The following is a 19,353-nucleotide window of genomic DNA, read 5'->3' as shown; positions in this document are numbered from 1 at the left end:
CCCTCTGACTCCTCCCACTCTCTTCGGCGGGCTTTAGGACCTGGCTCCTTACCCGGACTGCCCACCGTGCCTCCCTCCTGTACATTTGAACTTGGCGCGCGCGCGCGTTTAACTTTCCTGATGACCGTTTCCTCGCTCCCTGACGAGGGTGTGGTCACTCCTGCCTCACGTTCTCCCGCTGCCCGCGCGCCACCTGATCCCGATGCCTGGGACTCCTCCCCCCTACTGCCCTCTGGGGGGGACGCTGGTCCGGATTTCCAGCTGCTACTCTCTGAGTCCCCTCTGGCCCCTTCTTCCCGAGGTGCCCCCCTGGGCACTCCCCTTGCCCTGACTATGGGGGCCCCTTTCTGTGAATCCTCCGAGTCACTGGAGAGACTCAGAGACCTCGGACTGCTGTCATCGCTGACATTTCCTTCGGACTCCTCCCCCTCGCTCTCCATTTCCTCCCTCTCCTGTGACTCTGCTCCTGAACCCCTGACATGCACGTTGCACGATTCGGACCTCCTGGACCTGGAAGGTTTTGACAACGGTTGGGGATGGCACGCCTACCTGATATACGGAAAAGCGAAAATTCATAAAAACTTTACCAACCATATAATAAGAAAGTCACTCTTTGCTGTATGGGAAAAATATAAAGACCCGATGGAGCTAAAGTCCCGTGGTGGACTTCTCCAGTAGAAGCCATAGCAGTAAAACAGAAAAACACTCAGGAAAGCTGGCCAACATATAAAATACTTCTAAAAAATGAAGATAACCAAATAAAATTTAAAAACTTTGAGGAAATAAGAGACCACATTTCAGACTGGTTCCAGTACCATCAGTTATTTGAAAAATTTAAATCTGACAAACAAAAGGGGTTCTCAACAGAAATTTCCTGATTCGAATCTGATCTTGTAAATTCTAAAAGAAAAACTCTTTCCAAAACTTACCGACTCCTCCCTTGACTGGACAGTCAAGGGGAGGAGGTAACAGTGGCAATGGTGAGATGGTCCCAGGATTTTGGCCACTCAATAACCATGGCCCAATGGGGAAAATTTATGGAAGATCAATTGGAAATTCACAAATTGTTACACGATTAGAGAGAACTTTCAAAAATGCAACATCGATGGTATCTAACACCATGGAAGCTTTCAAAAATGTATAAAAATGTATCAAGTAATTGTTGGAGATGCGGAGACTCAGGAACATTCTTCCATATGTGGTGGATATGTAGGAAAATACAGGTATTCTGGGAGAGTATACATGCAGAACTGCAAAAAATGCTAAAGATCTCTTTCAATAAAAAACCAGAGGCCTACCTCTTGGGAATAACAGATTTGGATATTCCACAAAAGAGGAAGGGTATCTTTTTATATGCGACGGCGGCAGCAAGAGTTTTGATCGCAGCAAAATGGAAGAGTAATGAATCCCCTCTATTCAAGATTGGATCCAAAAGCTAACAGAATATGCTGAATTAGATGGTTTATCAGAAAAAATAAAGAATAAATCAAAACAGGAATTTGTTTCTAAATGGGAGGTTTTCAAAGAATATCTGAAAAATAAATATAGTAGTTTAAATTCTGTTGCAGCATTCAAGGAACTTCAGTAATAGTTGTAAGGTAGATATAAGAAATCAGATTTAATGAGAATAAGTTTAATTATAAAAGAAATGTGTATTGGCAATAAGTAATATGAATTTGAAGTATGGAATAGACGGGAGGTTGGGTCTTTAGTGTTAAGACCAATAGATGTTTTATTGTTTGCTAAGAATATTATGTGTCTATGGTTATTTTTGTAACTTGTGTATAATTTGGTATTTGTGTTTTTTGTTTGTTTGTTTTTCTTGTCGTATAAATAAAAAACTTTAAATAAATAAAAAAAGGAAGAAAAAGAAAGTCCGACATGTCACACCCCACCCTTGGCCAGAACACGACACCCACATGACATTTCCCCCTCTCCGCATTCGGGCCTTGACTTGCATCTCACACGCACCAAGGCCTTCAGCTTGAAAAGCTGGAACGATGCACTAATTCAGTTAGACAATGATGGCCTGATTCTGGCAACAAAGCACCCAGAGTGCTGCCAACGTAGTTAAAAGGTATTCATCAGATTCATCAGATAAAACAGCAACATCCGCATCTGAAACTGCAAGGCAAATTCCCCTTGGCTATCGAGATCTCTGCCCATCACAACATCTAACGTTCGCATCTGGCGATGGGCACAAGGGAGGCGGGCAGGGGCCCAGCTGGGAGCCACGCCAACGGTGTCACCCCGGCAGAAGACGGGCACTGGGTGGATCTTCCCAAAACTTCTCTTTTCCTAACTTTATTATTAGTATTTAAACTCTCACGAATTATGAAGGATTCCTGAACCAACACAGGCCACTACCTGGGACCGCCACTTCAGCCCTGACTTCCTCATGATGATGATGATGATGATGATGGGGGAAAATCTATCATTGTTTCCCTTCCCTTGCCCGCCCATCATTGTCATCACTATTTTTCACTTCTTACTCACCTTACTGTTATTGCTATTTCTTGTGTTATTTTTCTTTTCTTTTTTCCTTTTTTGTTTCTTTTTTGTTTTTAAAGGAAAGTACACACAGAGAGACTCTTAATGGCCCTACTCTTTTCACCCCATCCCCCTCCTTCTTCTCTTTTTCTTTTTTCTCCTCCCCACAAAACAAAGAAATAAACATTACATACCTGTATACGTATATCACTTCATCCACTTTCAATAGAGAATCCCCCCTTTTATTTTGTTTTCCTTTCATTTTGGTGGTCTTTTACCTCACACTATAACTTGAATCCCCATGGGATGCGGGTGGCTCTGTGGTGTAAACCAAAGAGCCTAGCGCTTGCCGATCAGATGGTCGACGGTTCGAATCCCCACGACGGGGTGAGCTTCCATTGCTCGGTCCCTGTTCCTGCCAACCTAGCAGTTCGAAAGCATGTCAAAGTGCAAGTAGATAAATAGGTACCGCTCCGGCAGGAAGCTAAATGGCGTTTCCATGTGCTGCTCTGGTTCGCCAGAAGCGGCTTAGTCATGCTGGCCACATGACCCGGAAGCTGTACGCCAGCTCCCTCGGCCAATAAAGTGAGATGAGCGCCACAACCAGTGTCGGCCACGACTGGACCTAATGGTCAGGGGTCTCTTTACCTTTTCATAACTTGAATCACCACCACAATTTTTTTATCATTATTATTACTACTTTTTTCCCTATTAAAAAATCTATTTTTTAATTTCTATACTTTTTATTTTATTTTTTATTTTATTTATCTTGTTTTTTGTTTGTTTTTTAAATATAACATCCAACCGTCACAAATACAGAGCAAGTATTTGCAAATACATCCACGCCAAAAGTAACCGAAGAGAATTTACAACTCCTTAACGTACCTATATAAGAAGAGCAAGCAAAAGATACCATCACCAACCTTTGAAAAAGGATGGATTTATGGCTCCATGTTTCAAACTTTGCAACAACAACACCACAATTATGCCACAGGGATAAACCACTCACTGCAACTGAAATGCCTTCTGGCTAAATGGTCAGACGTCAACCTAACAGTCATTCTAAACCCAAATAACAACCCATCTATAATGCATTCTTACGAATTTCAGAATTAAATCGGAAGAGTTTTACATCTATTCTTGCTAAAAGGTACAAAAATTCCAATATCCATACACCAAGACCAAAAAATAAAAACCCATCAACTTCAAACAGATCTTTTTTAAAATAAAAACGAAAACAGCAGATTGCCTAGAAATGAGTAAAAACAAACCAATTCAGCAAGCCAGCCATTTGTCTTGCTTTGAAACTGGAGAAAGCTTTTCCCTGAGTACAGTGAAGTTTGCTCAGAAAGGCCATTCAAGAACTGAAACATGGATTGGGCTTCTTTGTAAAGTCCTGAAGTCTTAAATCTATCCATCCAGTCCAGGGTGGCCCATCAAGGTACATCATACATTTTATTTTTTAAGTGTCCGAACCCAAAGAGTACTCATTAATGGTTTCTCGTCATCCTGGGAAAAGTGACAAGCTGCAAGGTTCTGTCCTGGGCCCGTTGTTGTTTAAACGTCTTTATAAATGACTTGGATGAAGGAATTGAGGAGATGCTCATCCAATTTGCAGATGACACCAAACTGAGAGGGGTAGCTAATGCTGCAGAAGACAGAATTCAATATTGCCTTAATCGATTGGAGAACTGGGTGCAAGCTAACACAATGCATTTCAACAGGCAGAAATGTCAGGTTCTGAACTTAGGCAGGAAGAACCAGATGCACAAAGATAGGATGGGGGACCCCTGACTTACTAGCAGTACACGTGAAAAGGATCTAGGGGTCTTAGAATCATAGAATAGAATCATAGAGTTGGAAGAGACCACAAGGGTCATCGAGTCCAACCCCCTGCCAAGCAGGAAACACCATCAGAGCACTCCTGACATATGGTTGTCAAGCCTCTGCTTAAAGACCTCCAAAGAAGGAGACTCCACCACACTCCTTGGCAGCAAATTCCACTGTCGAACAGCTCTTACTGTCAGGAAGCTCTTCCTAATGTTTAGGTGGAATGTTCTTTCTTGTAGTTTGGATCCATTGCTCCGTGTCCACTTCTCTGGAGCAGCAGAAAACAACCTTTCTCCCTCCTCTATGTGACATCCTTTTATATATTTGAACATGGCTATCATATCACCCCTTAACCTCCTCTTCTCCAGGCTGAACATGCCCAGCTCCCTTAGCCTTTCCTCATAAGGCATCGTTTCCAGGCCTTTGACCATTTTGGTTGCCCTCCTCTGGACACGTTCCAGTTTGTCAGTGTCCTTCTTGAACTGTGGTGCCCAGAATTGGACACAGTACTCCAGGTGAGGTCTGACCAGAGCAGAATACAGTGGCACTATTACTTCCCTTGATCTAGATGCTATACTCCTATTGATGCAGCCCAGAATTGCATTGGCTTTTTAGCTGCCGCGTCACACTGTTGGCTCATGTCAAGTTTGTGGTCAACCAAGACTCCTAGATCCTTTTCACATGTACTGCTCTCAAGCCAGGTGTCACCCATCTTGTATTTGTGCCCAAGTGCAATACTTTACATTTCTCCCTGTTAAAGTTCATCTTGTTTGTTTTGGCCCAGTTCTCTAATCTGTCAAGGTCGTTTTGAAGTGTGATCCTGTCCTCTGGGGTGTTAGCCACCCCTCCCAGTTTGGTGTCATCTGCAAATTTCATCAGGATGCCCTTGAGTCCATCATCCAAGTCGTTGATAAAGCTGTTGAATAAGACCGGACCCAAGACAGAACCCTGTGGCACCCCACTAGTCACTCTTCTCCAGGATGAAGAGGAACCCTTTGGGTTCGGTCAGTCAGCCAGTTACAAATCCATTGAGTGGTAGCATAGTCAAGACCAGCTTCTTTACAAGAATATCATGGGGCACCTTGTCAAATGCCTTGCTGAAATCAAGGTAGGCTACATCCACCACGTTCCCTTCATCTACCAGGCTTGTAATTCTGTCAAAAAACGAGATCAGGTTAGTCTGACATGACTTATTTTTCAGAAATCCATGCTGACTATTGGTGATCACAGCATTCCTTTCTAGGTGCTCACAGATTGTTTGCTTAATGATCTGCTCCAGAATCTTCCCTGGTATTGATGTCAGACTGACTGGGCGGTAATTATTTGGGTCCTCTCTTTTCCCCTTTTTGAAAATAGGGACAACATTTGCCCTCCTCCAGTCTGCCGGGACTTCGCCTGTTCTCCAGGAATTCTCAAAGATGACTGCCAGTGGTTCTGAGATCACATCTGCCAGTTCTTTTAATACTCTTGGATGCAGTTCATCTGGCCCTGGAGACTTGAATACATCTAAACTAGCCAAGTATTCTTGTACTATCTCCTTAGTTATTCTGGGCTGTGTTTCCTCTGCTGAATCATTTGCTCCAAATTCTTCAGGTCGGGCATTGTTTTCTTATCAGAGAAGACTGAGGCAAAGAAGGCATTGAGGAGTTCAGCCCTTTTTGTGTCCCCTGTTTGCATTTCACCATCTTCTCCTCTGAGTGACCCCACTGTTTCTTTGTTCTTCCTTTTGCTACGAACATACCCATAAAAGCCTTTTTTGTTGCTTTTAACCTCTCTAGCAAGCCTGAGTTCATTCTGTGCTTTAGCTTTTCTGACTTTGTCTCTACACGTGCTGGCTATTTGTTTGAATTCCTCTTTGGTGGTTTCCCCCCTTTTCCATTTTTTTGTACACATCCTTTTTAATCTTAGCTCAGTTAAAAGTTCTTTAGATAGCCACCCTGGCTTCTTTAGGCACCTTCCATGTTTCCGTCTCATTGGTATTGCCTGAAGTTGTGCTTTTACTATCTCCCTCTTAACAAACTCCCAGCCATCATGAACTCCCTTTCCCTTTAGTATTACTGCCCATGGGATCTCACCCAGCACTTCCCTAAGTTTTATGAAGTCAGCTTTCTTAAAGTCAAGAAATTGAGTCCTAGTATGCTTGGCTGCTCCTTTCCGCTGTATAGTAAACTTCAGAAGAGCATGATCACTCGTGCCTAATGATCCTTCCACTTCTACCCCACTAACCAGGTCATCAACATTGGTTAGGACCAGATCTAAAATGGCTGTTCCTCTTGTTGCTTCTTCCACTTTCTGGACAATGAAGTTGTCTGCAAGGCCAGTGAGGAATCTGTTTGACCTTATGCTCTTGGCTGAGTTTGACATCCAACAAATATCTGGGTAATTGAAGTCCCCCATTACTACTATCTCCCTTCCTTTTGCATGCTTGGCCATCTGTTCCAGGAAGGCATCATCTATGTCCTCCGTTTGGCTTGGGGATCTATAGTAAACTCCCACAATGAGGTCTCTGTTATTCTCCTCTCCCTTAATTTTGACCCAAATGCTCTCACTTTGGCTTTGAGGTTCTAAATCTTGAATCTCTTCACAGGTATACACATCCCTGACATATAACGCTACTCCTCCTCCTTTCTTGTCTGGTGTGTTTCTCTGATATAGATTATATCCCTCCATTATTACATTCCAATCGTGGGACTTATCCCACCAGGTTTCAGTGATGCCTATTATGTCATATTTAGTTTGCTGTACCAAGGGCTCAAGCTCATCTTGTTTATTTCCCATGCTTTGCGCATTAGTGTACAGACAGTGAAGTCCATTAATCATTCCCCCGTGTCTCTTATTTAAGGATTTTTTCCTCCCACCACTAGGTCTGCGTGCTGTTTCCTCCATTTGGTCTATGACATTTGGATGATCATCTTCATCAATTGATAGACTCCTACCTTCAGGAGCACTGTCTCCCTCCCCCACATGTCAGTTTAAAGCCCTCCTGATGAGGTTTCTGAGATTTTTGGCAAAAACATCTTGGTGGGCCACAAGCTGAACATGAGTCAACAGTGTGATGCAGCAGGAGAAAAAGCTAATGCTATTCTAGGCTGCACCAACAGAAGTCTAGAGTCCAGATCATGGGAAGAAGTCATAGTTCCGCTCTGTTCTGCCTTGGTCAGACCACACCTGAAATACTGTGCCTAATTCTGGGCACCACAATTTAAGAAGAATGTTGACAAGCTGGAATGGGTACAGAGGAGGCCAACCAAGACAATCACTGGTCTGGAAACCAAGCCTGATGAGGAACGGTTGAAGGAGCTGGGTATGTTTCGTTTGAAAAAGAGGAGACGGAGACGAAATATGATGGCCATCTTCAAATATCTTAAAGGCTGTTCACATGGAAGATGGAGGAAGCTTGTTTTCTCATGCTCCAGGTTAAAACTTTCTCCAGAAGAACTTTCTGACAGTAAGAGCTGTTTGACAGTGGAACAGACTCCCTCTGTGGTGGACTCTCCTCTGTTGGCAATTTTTAAGTGGAGGCCAAATGGTCATCTGTCATGGATGCCTAAACTGAGGTTCTTGCATGGATGACCCTTGCATAGATGACCCTTGGACCACGTCCAACTCTACCATTCCATGGTTCTGTCATTCTATAAGGGCTGCTTACTGGTTCCTGTTGCTGGACCAATGGCTACCAGGCACAACATTTATGCTTTGTCTCCACAGTTAGAGGCAGCAATGTTTCAGAAACCAGGGGCTGGAAAACACAGCAGGGGAGAGTATTGCACTTCTGCCCAGATCCTGGTTGGCCACTTTGAGAAGAGGATGCTGGACCATTGGCTAGATCCAGCAGGTGCCTCTTGTGTTATTTTTGATTGATTATCACGGGGAAATTATCTGGAGCAGGAGCCAGCTGCACCCACACACTCAAATCCGCTTGGCTTCTGTCCCAGCCCAACCCAGGAGAGGAGGGGAGAGGGGGGAGGGGGGAGGATATATGGCTGCCGATCTGAGCCTTGAGCACCATTCAGAGCTGCCTTCCAGCGTGAGGTCCACCAGGTTCTCCTTCTTCTTCGCAATGGGTCCCTCGCTCATCCTCTGGGCTCTGCTGCCATCCATACTGTGTAAGTTTGGGGATTGCTTGGAGGGGCAAAGACTCAGGAAGGCATGGAGTCGGGGAGTCAGTTTAGGGTATTTATGCCCTGCCTTCTTCATGGACGGGATTCTGAGTAGACACCCCTGCCCTGAGCTGCTGCTGTGCAGCTGGCTCCAGCTGGTGGACCTCAGGGCTCTAGCAAAAACCAAACTAGCCCCTGCAAATCTCTGAGCAAAGGAAGGTGGAGGGTGCTGCAGTTGGTGGTGGAAGGACCTCTGAAGGAAGCTTTTAATGACTGATGTTTTAATGTATTTTTAATCTCCTGTTGGAAGCCACCCAGAGTGGCTGGGGAAACCCAGCCAGATGGGCGGGGTATAAGTAATAAATGATTATGATTGTGATTGTGATTTGATGCTGATGGTAGTGAAGACATCAGCACCAAGCAGTTGGGCACCATCATCAGGGTGCTGGGCTAGGTGCCCATCAAAGAGGAGCTGGATGCCATCATAGAGGTGTGGAGCATATGGGCATGGCCAGGATTTCGGGGGGGGCAGGACTTTTGTTCGGGGGGCAGAACCGAGATACCTGCGACTTGTTTGGTCAGTTTGCTGAGTATTTTTATTTTTTTACTTGATTTGTGGCTACGCCCCTGTGGAGGAGGAAGGGAGGCGTGGGCAGGGCGCTGGAGAGCGCGACCCTCACCCTGGACTGGATTCCTCTTTGCAGGCAATGGAGCCAACGGCTTTGCAGGACGCTTGCAGCAGGGGATACGGCGGCAGATTCGACAAGCCAATGAGGAGGCGAAGGTGGAGGAAGCTGGCTGTGTAAAGGACAGGTGAGGCTAGGACACGTCCACCACATATGGAGGAAATTCCCCTCCTTCTCCTTACACTTCCAGCAATTTTTATCTTGTGGGGCTGGACTATCTTTTGCAGAAAAGCACTGCCACCCCACCGACTCTCCCCTCCCTTCTCCACATCACCGGACGAGCCTGGTGGCTGCTTACCTGTGCCTTGCGAGCGGCAGGGGCGGGCGGCGGTGGCGGTGGAGGCACGATGAGTGGAGGAATGGGGTTGGCTCCGGAGAAGGGCTCCGTAAAATGACACTCAGCCATCCGCGGCTCAACAAAGCCCAGCCCCCTTCCTCCTCTAGGCAGGGCAGGGAGAAGCCAGAAGGAGGGAGGGAGGAGCCACCGCCGTGGCAGTGTGGATGGGGGGGAATGACGAAGCCCGAATGATCAGAATCCCCACGCCGATCACCACAGCGTTTCCCAGGCCTTAGCTTGCCGACCCACGTTCTATGCCGATAGCCTTGACAGGACCCTCTTTGCAAGCTTCTTAGGACAGCTGGGCTCTGTCTGGGGTTCTAGAGCAACGTGTGTTAGACCTAGAGAGTTCACAAACCAGAAAGCGGGGGTCGTCTTTTGCAGTCCCTTCCTGCAATGATACAAAGCAGAACTTTGGCTTTCCCAAGCATCCAGGCTGGGGCACCTTAGAGGAGGGGTCAGCAAGGCTTGCCTCGCCTGGGCTGGTTCACTCCAGCGGAGATCTCTCTGTGGGCCAGATTGTCAGCGAGTGTGAGCGCACGTGTGCATGATTTCCGGTGTCTGCGCATGCATAGGCGCGATTTTCGGCACCGCAGCAACGAGTCCCCACACCGTGCGGCGCAGGTTTATTGCACTGCACGGGGACTCGCCGAACAAGCAGCTCAGTTCGGGGGAGGCTCGGGGGCCGGTCAAACGACCCCCGTGGACCACAGGTTGCTGACCCCTTCCTTAGAGCCGAGATTCCCCCTCCCATCCGCTCCCCACACACATCAGCCCATCTCCGAGGCGGCCCTCCTACCCAGAGCCCCAAACAGAGGATGGTCTGTTGTTGCCCCGCAAGCCGCCTCTCCTGCAGTTACCTGGTTCCGCTCCATCCCCTATTCCGCCTGGGTTTCTGTTGTTGCTGCTGCTGGAGGTTTCCTTTGGGGCTGCGTTTGTCTCCATGTCTGCGCTTTATTCTTTACCTTTCAGACTGTTGTCTGAGGGGCAGACCAGAAACACTTCCAATAAGCAAACATGCAATCATGGGGGGGAACTGCCCCAGGAGGAACAGTGCAAGGGGGAGGGTTGAAAATCCCCAAGCTTGAATGTGGAGACCAGAAAACGCACAGCACGCCTTGCTGGGGGAGCCAGCGCCTTGTCACAGAAACCACGTCCCCACAGCCAGAGCTTTCTCTGAGACGGTGCGTGCCGGTGCGCCTTACCGCCACCTCGCTTGTCTGACCCCCGCTCCCTCCCCCCGCATCCCCGCCCCTTTGCCTCTTCCTTCGCTGCTGCGCTGAAGGCACCGCTTTGGCTGCCTGTCACCGGGCAACTTCCAGAAAGGCACTTTGTTGCTGTTGTTTATTGTTTAGTTGTGTCCAGCTCTTCATGACCCCCTGGACCAGATCACGCCAGGCCCTCCTGTCTTCCACTGCCTCCCGCAGTTTGGTCAAACTAGTAGCTTCGAGAACACTGTCCCACCATCTCGTCCTCTGTCGTCCCCTTCTCCTTGCGCCCTCCATCTTTCCCAACATCAGGGTCTTTTCCACGGAATCTTCTCTTCTCATGAAGTCTTGGAGCCTCAGCTTCAGGATCTGTCCTTCCAGTGAGCACTCAGGGCAGATTTTCTTCAGAATGAAGAGGTTTGATCTTCTTGCAGTCCATGCAACTCTCAAGAGGCTGTGCCTGCAGCCGTGGGAAGCGGCAGTGGTGGGGGCAGTGGCAAAGTGGGAGGGGTGGGAGGGACGGAGAGGGTGGGATGGCGGGCAAGCAGCTGGGGTGGGCATGGTGCCTAGGGGCACCTAATTTTTCTTGGAAAAAACCACAGCTGCTCCCAGTGGGGTGACCTGGCTTTGATCAGGCGACAGTGATGGGTTTAAGTTGGGAGGAGCTGAGTGCTGCCCACCTCAACACTTTCCTCCCCCCACTCGAAAACAGGGCTCTTGGTGCCCACCTGGATCGGCTTGAGCGTATTTCAGAGATCTTACGAAGACTTACTCATGCAATGACTGACAGAAACGACTTTTGCCATATGGACTTTGACGGTGAGTGGCTCAGCCCTGCCTCGCCTTCTTGGGGGGGGGGCGCGTGAAGGCAGCTCTGTGTCCCTCCCATCACCAGCCCCTCAAAACCCAGCAGGCTCCCTGCGCACTGAACGGGGAGCCCGAGACTTATCGCCTCCTCACTCTCAGTTGGCACCTGAGCGCAGTTTTGCCTCCCAGCCCTGCTCCCGGGCAACTTGAACCCTGTTAAACTATGGAACTCACTCCAGCAAGAGGCAGAGGTGGCCACCAACCAAGACAGCTTGAACATGATAAAATCAGGGAGGAAAAGAAGGCTTTCAACCGCAGGCAGCTGCAATGGCTGTTCCCCGCCTGTTCGAATGGAGGCAGCCCTGCTTCTCAATACCACTTGCTATGAACCAAAGGAGGTGGGGAGAGTTGTTTTCATGCTCAGATCAGGGCCTTGCAGGTTTCCCTTTGGAGCAGCTGGTTGGGAGCAAGAAGTTGGAGCAGAGAGGTTGATAGCTTGATCATAGCTCTCCACTTTTCCCTTTTCTTGCGAGGAATCCTATTCGGAGTAAGGGAATTTCCCTTAAAAAAGGGAAACGTTGACAGCTATGAGCTTGATCCAGCAGGCTCTCCTTATGTTCAACATCCTGGGAATCCCAGCTTCCCTCTCACAGGCATGCATGCACAATTTTATTTGTATGACACCTTTCCACAGTTCAAACTATGCTCAAGGCAGCTTACAACATGGAAAAAACAACATGGCAGCAACATAGCAAAATTACCCACAAACAATCAATGAAACATCCAAAAATGCACCCCCAAAGGGAACAATTTCCCACAATTCTGCAGGGGAGAAGGAGCGGGAGGCCAAGACTAGTTATGAGGCTGGAGAGGGGAACCCTAACTCTTGGTCTGATGTCTTGCCTATAGAGCCCGTGCAGCCGGAAAATCCTCAGGATGAGGAAGACTCCTTCAGTCTGGGAGTGGAGCTACCTGAGGACTTGGAGACATTATTTCGCCTATATGACAGGTGAAGCTAGAAGGGGGGGGAGGCGGTAGCACCCCTTCCCATCTGGAGTGGAATTAATTTGGAGATGGTGTTGGACTTTCAGAGGAAGAGAGGGGAACTAGTCCCGTTATATATCAAGGGGGGGCTGTGTGGGGAGGGTCTCTTCCTTTAAATTCCTGGGAGTTTACCTTAGTGAAGACCTCATTTGGAAAAACAATATAACTCAGGTGGTAGAGACTCCTTTTCCTCAGGTTCTTGCAAAAGAACAATGTTAAACAACAGTTGATGAACTCATTTTACCAGTCCTTTCATATTGTATCGCAGTGTGGTACGTTGGCTTGACAGCCACGGACAAAAGGTCTCTACAGAGAGTGGTGAACACAGCACATGATATCATGGGCTGTCCCCTGAGCCCGACAGATGACATCGCAAGGGATCGTGGCCTTAGGAGAGCAAGGAGTATTCTCAGGGACAACTCACACCTTGGCTATCACCTCTTTAATCTTCTACCCTTGGGCAGGAGATACAGAAGTAGAATCAGTCATAGGTAAAGGTAGAGGGACCCCTGACCATTAGGTCCAGTCGTGGCCGACTCTGGGGTTGCGGCACTCATCTCGCTTTACTGGACGAGGGAGCCGGCGTACAGCTTCCGGGTCATGTGGCCAGCAGGACTAAGCCGCTTCTGGCGAACCAGAGCAGCGCACGGAAACGCCGTTTACCTTCCCACCGGAGCGGTACCTATTTATCTACTTGCACTTTGACGTGCTTTCGAACTGCTAGGTTGGCAGGAGCAGGGAGCGAGCAACGGGAGCTCACGCTGTTGCGGGGATTCGAACTGCTGACCTTCTGATCGGCAAGCCCTAGGCTCTGTGGTTTAACCCACAGCACCACTCGCGTCCCATAATCAGTCGTACCAACAGGCTAAAAAACAGTTTCTATCCGTGGGCTGTTAGGCTGCTGAATGGAAAATAATATCGTGCAACTGACTTTTGGGATTGGTGTGTTGTGCGACAAGCACACACAGTGCAACGAGATTGAGTGTTGGGGGGAAGGCTCGGTTAATTTCATTGTACACAGGTTGTACATTGACAATAAAGGTATTATTATTATTATTAGCCATCTGAACAGCTGAAACAATGTTTAAATCTCTCTCTCTCTCTCACACACACACACACACACATTCTCCGCCAAAAGCCTTCATAGGCACCCTAAAGCAAAGACCCCCCCCCTCCCGCCCATTTGACCTTCATCTTTTCTCAGTGCCAGCACTCCCACTCAGAGCCCATGTCCCACTCAGAGACATATCTGGGATTCAGCCCTGGAAAATAGCATCCAGGGGTCACGTTCAGCAATTGGCAAAATGTCTGGGAAAACCTGGATGTATGGCAATGGTGGGGGGGGGGGGGTTGTGCCAAAAATGTCAATAAAGCTTTAGAACTCTTTTCTTTTTTTGGAGCTCTTCCCAAAAAACACCATTTGGTCCAAAAAAAAAAACTCAGCAACTTCGGGCAAAAGAGAGAGAAAAGAAATCAACAAATATGGCGACCCTAGTAGTTCCTCTTCAGAGAACCCAAGAGCATTTCTCCTTGTTCCCCATGCAGAGGAGCCACCACTTGCTTGTTCAGACGGAGCCAAATAGACCTTTTTAAAAACCATTCCCAATTCTGGGAAGGCGCAATCCTAGGAGGAGCAGGTGTAGGCAAGGGGGGGGGCCTTCGGAGATCAGGGAAGCCACAGTCGCTCCCCATGCAGGGGGAGCCAGCACCTAGTCACGGAAGCCACGTCCGCACAGCTGCTCCCAGTGGGTGACCTAGCTCTGATCAGGCTGCAGTGAAAGGTTTAGGTCTGGAAGATCTCAGGGGTTCCCAGCTCATCACTTTCCTCCCCCCAAACAATGGCAGGAATCTTGATGGTGTCCTGGATGCTGAGGAGCAGGTCACATTCATCCAAGCATTCTCTGGGGCTATCACTGAAGGAGAGATTGCAGAGCTCCAGGCGGATGGTGACCTAGACCTTGATGGTTTGATTGACTTTGATGGTGAGCGGCTCAGCCCTGCCTGACCTTCTTGGGAGCTGGAGGGGGGGATGTCAGGACAGCTCTGTGCCCCTTCTGCCAGCCCCTCAAGCCCCTCTAGCCCCACAGGCTCCCTGTCCCACTCAGCAGGGACCATGAGACTTGCAGCCTCCTGACTTCCGGGGAAGGGAAGATGGCAGGCTGGTCCTCTTTCGTTGGCTGTCTGCCAAATGAAATAGCAAGTGGCATTTGATGACAACTAGACTCTAGTCTGTGGGAAGAATAGTTTACAATCCAAAAGGGTTTCTGCGCCTGTCAGCAAAAATCCACATTTGGATAGTCAGCTGCTTTCTGGTTTTAAGGAGAAAAGAAGGAAAGTTGATGTTTAAAGGGCTGGATTCGTAACAAAAAGCTTGATTTATGGTTTGTGATAAGAAAGATTTAAACGGACAAGGGAGTTCCCTGTGTTAGGAATTAGTGGGTTAATTTTCATCTCTTTTTGACGAAAGTGCTCTCTAGAAAGCAAAACTAACATTTCAAACTGAAATTTCCTCCATGGGAAAAGGAGTTGATTACTTTAAATGAAAACAGGGGGCAAGAAGAAAAGGGGAACCGTGGGGTGTCAGGGCTCCCTGGCCCAATCCTGCTTACAGACTGATCCTTCTTCCATCTTCCCCTACAGAGTTCAAGGTGTTAATTGACAGTTAGTTGTAGAGGGACCCAAGAAATTCCTGCTAAGCTGGGGGCCACTGCCAGCAATCAAACTGGCCCTCTCCTGCCTCTGCTCCAGCTGCCAAGCCTTGCCTCGCCTCGCCTCGCCTTGAGTTTTGTGGATAATCATCGACCCCAAATCTGTGAAGCTTTATTTTCTTTTAAAAGTAAATAGAAGGCACAAATTGCAGAAAAATAAAAGCAGCAAAACGCATAATGGAAGCCCAGTTTCGTGATTTGCTGGGAGTTTTGCGTATCTGAATTTGGTACGTGAGAAAGGAAATCTCTCCAAACAGCATAGAAATGAGTTGAGAAATGATAGCTCTCCTAGAGAGCGGAGAGACCTTGCGCTGCCAAACCCAGTTCTGGAAAAGTGGGCCCTGCAGGGTTCAAGGTGCCTCCTCTTGCCCACAGCCCAGATCACTGCAAAGCGGGCAGAAGGGAAACTCACTCCTCCAGAGCCCCGAGGGGCCAAGGGCTCCGCTCTGCTGGGCTTTCCTCAGTGAATCAGGGCCTTTGTCAAGAGTGGTGATGACACAGAAGCCACAGACACCTCACTAGTCCATCTTGGCCCCAAAGGTGCTCCTTAGGAGGAAAGGGAGGAGCTGGAAAGGGGATTTCCCCAGAGCCACCTCAGAGCAAGCAGGCGGAGGCTTCTTCCCCAAGTCAACAGCGGAGGGATTAAGATGCTGTTGGTCCTGAGCTCAAGGGGGGGGGTCCCCAGTTGCATATTCCTGCATTGCAAGGGGGGTTGGACTTGATGACCCCCAGGGTCTCTTCCACTCTACACTTCTGTTATTCTATGACCCTCTTTCACCTCCGTTATGCCGCTAGGCAGGAGCTCTGGGCCGTGAGGAAAGAAGGCAGCAGGGAAGGCAGCCCCCACAGGCCTCTGTCGCTGGACCCTGGGACTTTGCCCAGGCCAGGCCACGGTGGCTGCGTCCTCCTTCAACGGGCGGAGGTTGTAGGGCTCGTGTCCCACAAGGGATGGAGGAGCAATGGAGGAATCTAGAGGGGCCTTTGAAACACCTCCCCCTTGCAGCTTCTCTCCCACATAAGCCCACTTCTGGTCTTCAGAGGGGGGGCAAGGTTGGGGGTCAAGGCATGGGGCGCCGTACAAACATATGCTTAAGAGAGGCATTGTCCTTGCCACATCTCCAACGCTCAGCTCGGGGAAAGCCACATAGCTGTAATAAACAAAAAATCTGCCCTTATTCCTTTTTGGGGGGACACAAGAGCCCTTACAGAGTCCTTTGTAGGTTCTCCATCGGTCAGAGGAAAAACAGAGGCCAAGCAGAGAATATTGAGAAGCAAAGCAGCTCGTAAGCCTGATCTTTACTGAACTGTTGCAACAGGGTGCTCTCCTCACACGCAGGAAAGGAGGAGGACCCAGAAGAAAGGTGTGCCCACCCTTATATAGACATTTTAAATTGCCCACCTTAGAGTAAAATACCACCCACCAGAAACATCATACATACATCACAGAAGGGGTGTAGCTCAAGACCACCCCCCAGATACATCATACCTACATCACAGAAAGGGTGGTCTACAACAGAAATGTGAGTGCGTTGTTTACCTCCTGTCTGGCAGGTTACCTGTTAATGGTCACTTGATTGGATACCCTGGGGAGCCTGGCCAGTCTTTTGTAATGACAAATACTTACTTCCTGAGCCAGTCTGGTCTTGGGCAAGGAAAAAGCTATGGTCAGGCAAAGAATATTAAACACTGAGAGACAACAGGACTGTGCAAGGTGCCCCGACTATAAAATTGGAGAAATTGAGAGAGATATAGCCGCACCGGCAGCATATCTCTTCTTTCTCACATCTGGAAATGCAAGAAGGGCCTTTATACTCTCCAGAAGCTCGGCTCTTCCCTCGCCGGCCCTGGATGGAGCCTTTAGAAAAGTCCCCTATGCTCAGAGACTTTGCACCTGTCCAATGGGAGATATAGGAAGCCCAGAACACTTGTTCTTTTATGAAGAGGCATTTTGGACTTCTGCCTGTCCAGTGCGCTTCCCTGTGCCAAAAAAACACTGCTTTCTCTCAGTGCAATCTTCTGGGGGAAAGCTTCACCTGAGGCAGAAATAGCAGAGATGCAGCGGCCTTGCTGTCGTGTGGGAGGAAAGGGAATGAAATAGTCCAGAGACAGAGTCTTCTATTCTAGGAGCTTTATTTACAAGCACAAAATTACACCGTCCGAACTTTCAGACATATTTCTCCCAGCTCAAACACACTCCGACTCCTTGCTCAAACAGGCTCCGTCTGAAAACGAAAGCAGACTCACAGAACAAAGGAACTGTGACGTGACGTCCTGACTTCCCGTAGAAGTCCCTGTTGGAAAACTAGCCCCCTCGGGAGAGCCTGGCAACTTTCCCAGACTCCCGGGCTGTTTACCAGTTGATCTACTCTGGCTGTCCACGTCCCGGCAGTCCAGGCAGACCTTGATAGGCGACATTTCCCAGCGTGGAAAAAGCACACCCCCTTCTCCCCCTTCGCAGGGGAAAGAAGAATAGTCAGAAAGTCCTTCTACATTCTGTTTATTTCTGACATTGCAGCTCTACAAGAAACACATCCGATACCTTCAATCTCCTCCTAGTAAGTGGCAAAGACTTCCTTTACAAACGCAACAGGAAGGTCTCATATCACACAAAGAACACAGCTTTGAGTAGCCTGTGAACTTCCAGGAACATTCTTTCCCACAGCTAGTCACATCACATGATGTTTTCACCAAGCTGCCAGTCTGCAGCTGCGTTGCATCCATATCGTAACAGCCCCTCCCTCAGACACGAAGCACCGGAAGGTTAACTCTTTAACCACGGAATTCTACACCCCCTCTTGCTTCACGTCTGAGGGGAAACACATACCCACTCTTATCCCAAACCCAGACCTTCGCTGAACTCTCCATGGCTCTGGAAGGTTAGTGGTTTTGTGAAACCGTCAGCGAGGTTTTTGGCTGAGGGACAGTACTTCAGCGCAACCAATCCCTCATGAACACTCTGACACACATTCTGAAAGCGAATATCTAGGTGTTTGGTCCGGGCCTTGAATTGCCCCGATTCATTTAGTAGAAATGTGATAAGGAATTAAGTATAGATAAATTTTAAGATTTTTGATGGTAAAATAAGGTTAAAATAAATTAAGACAACTAAATGATAGAAAGTAGTGGAAGATGGAAAGGATTTGCTGATTTAATTATTAACTGGAATACAAAAATGGGAGGTGGGAGGAGGTCGAGGAAATAAGTCATTGAAAGATAAAGATATGGAAAATGGGTGTGTTTTTAAATGTTTTTGCTTTTTATTATTGTGTTGATGTATTGTCTTTTTTCTTTTTTGATGTATTGTTTTTTAATTTTCTTTTTATTGTCTTTTTCCTTTTTTTTCTTCTGTAACTATAAAACCTTTAATAAATATAACTTTAAAAAAAAATATGAATTGCCCCAATTCGGCCAATTTCAGGCACGGTTGGTTGTCCTCGAAAACCGAATCCACCCACGCAGTCAGCTTGACCACACCCTGAGCTGACAACTTTAGGCAGAGATCCTTCGTATCCTGTAGATACCGCAGAACTCTCTTGATGCCATTCCAGGCCTGCACACTAGGACTTGAAGCCTCTCTGCTGAGCAGATTTATAGCAAACGCTATGTCTGCTCTGCTCCACTGGGACAGATACAGCAGACTACCTAGAGCTGACTGAAAGACTTCAGCATTTTCGAACACAGCGTGTTCTACTTGCTGACTGTCCTTTACGTGGCCAGTCTCCATAGGAGTTCTGACACCTGCACAATTACTCATCCTGAACTTCTGAAGCAGTTGCTCAATTTTACCTTTCTGGCTGAGCAAAAAACTTCCATCTCGTGTTCTAGAAACATCCACACCCAAATACGTACGAACAGCTCCTAGCTGCTTGAGCTAGAACCTTTTCCCAAGCTCCTTGGTGAACTTTTCTACCTGTTTACCAGTCTGTGGAAGGTATAAGAGATCGTCAACAAAGATTGGAAGAGCTTCCTTTGTCTCACCTGACCCTTTCAGGTACAGACAACTATCAGCAACACTTCTCCTGAAACCTAACTTCTCTAAGGCTTCATTCAAACACATATTCCAGTTTCTGGCAGATTGACGTAACCCATAGATGGATTTGTTCAACCGCCACACAATGCCTTGCCCACTGGCCTCAAAACCTG

The 19,353-nt window shown here is 47.9% G+C and overlaps 2 protein-coding genes across 3 annotated transcripts in view; one reads left to right on the top strand and one right to left on the bottom strand.

The window, feature by feature from the left end:
- Window positions 1-10,643, bottom strand: part of LOC310680732 (uncharacterized protein) — a 100,263-nt gene extending 89,620 nt beyond the window's left edge. Inside the window, exon 1 of the mRNA XM_083447753.1 lies at window positions 10,304-10,643. Coding sequence (XP_083303879.1) covers window positions 10,304-10,388 — 85 coding nt within the window. The 5' untranslated portion in view covers window positions 10,389-10,643. The remainder of the gene's footprint in view (window positions 1-10,303) is intronic.
- LOC310680718 (uncharacterized protein) overlaps window positions 1-14,882 on the top strand; it is a 31,776-nt gene extending 16,894 nt beyond the window's left edge. Inside the window, exons 1-3 of one of the 2 annotated variants that reach the window (XM_083447736.1) lie at window positions 7,756-8,426; window positions 9,125-9,233; window positions 14,348-14,882. In XM_083447736.1, coding sequence (XP_083303862.1) covers window positions 8,300-8,426; window positions 9,125-9,233; window positions 14,348-14,507 — 396 coding nt within the window. In that variant the 5' untranslated portion in view covers window positions 7,756-8,299 and the 3' untranslated portion in view covers window positions 14,508-14,882. Of the gene's footprint in view, window positions 1-7,755; window positions 8,427-9,124; window positions 9,234-14,347 lie in introns of those variants that run through there. The other variant, XM_083447737.1, reaches the window with a different exon arrangement.
- The last annotated feature ends 4,471 nt before the right edge of the window (window positions 14,883-19,353 follow it).

Source organism: Podarcis tiliguerta (genome assembly GCF_965153285.1).
Source record: "Podarcis tiliguerta genome assembly, chromosome: 6".
In the NCBI taxonomy this organism is placed as follows: domain Eukaryota; kingdom Metazoa; phylum Chordata; class Lepidosauria; order Squamata; family Lacertidae; genus Podarcis; species Podarcis tiliguerta.
Note: the sequence above shows the minus strand (reverse complement) of the source record. Positions and strands in the feature narration are given on the sequence as shown.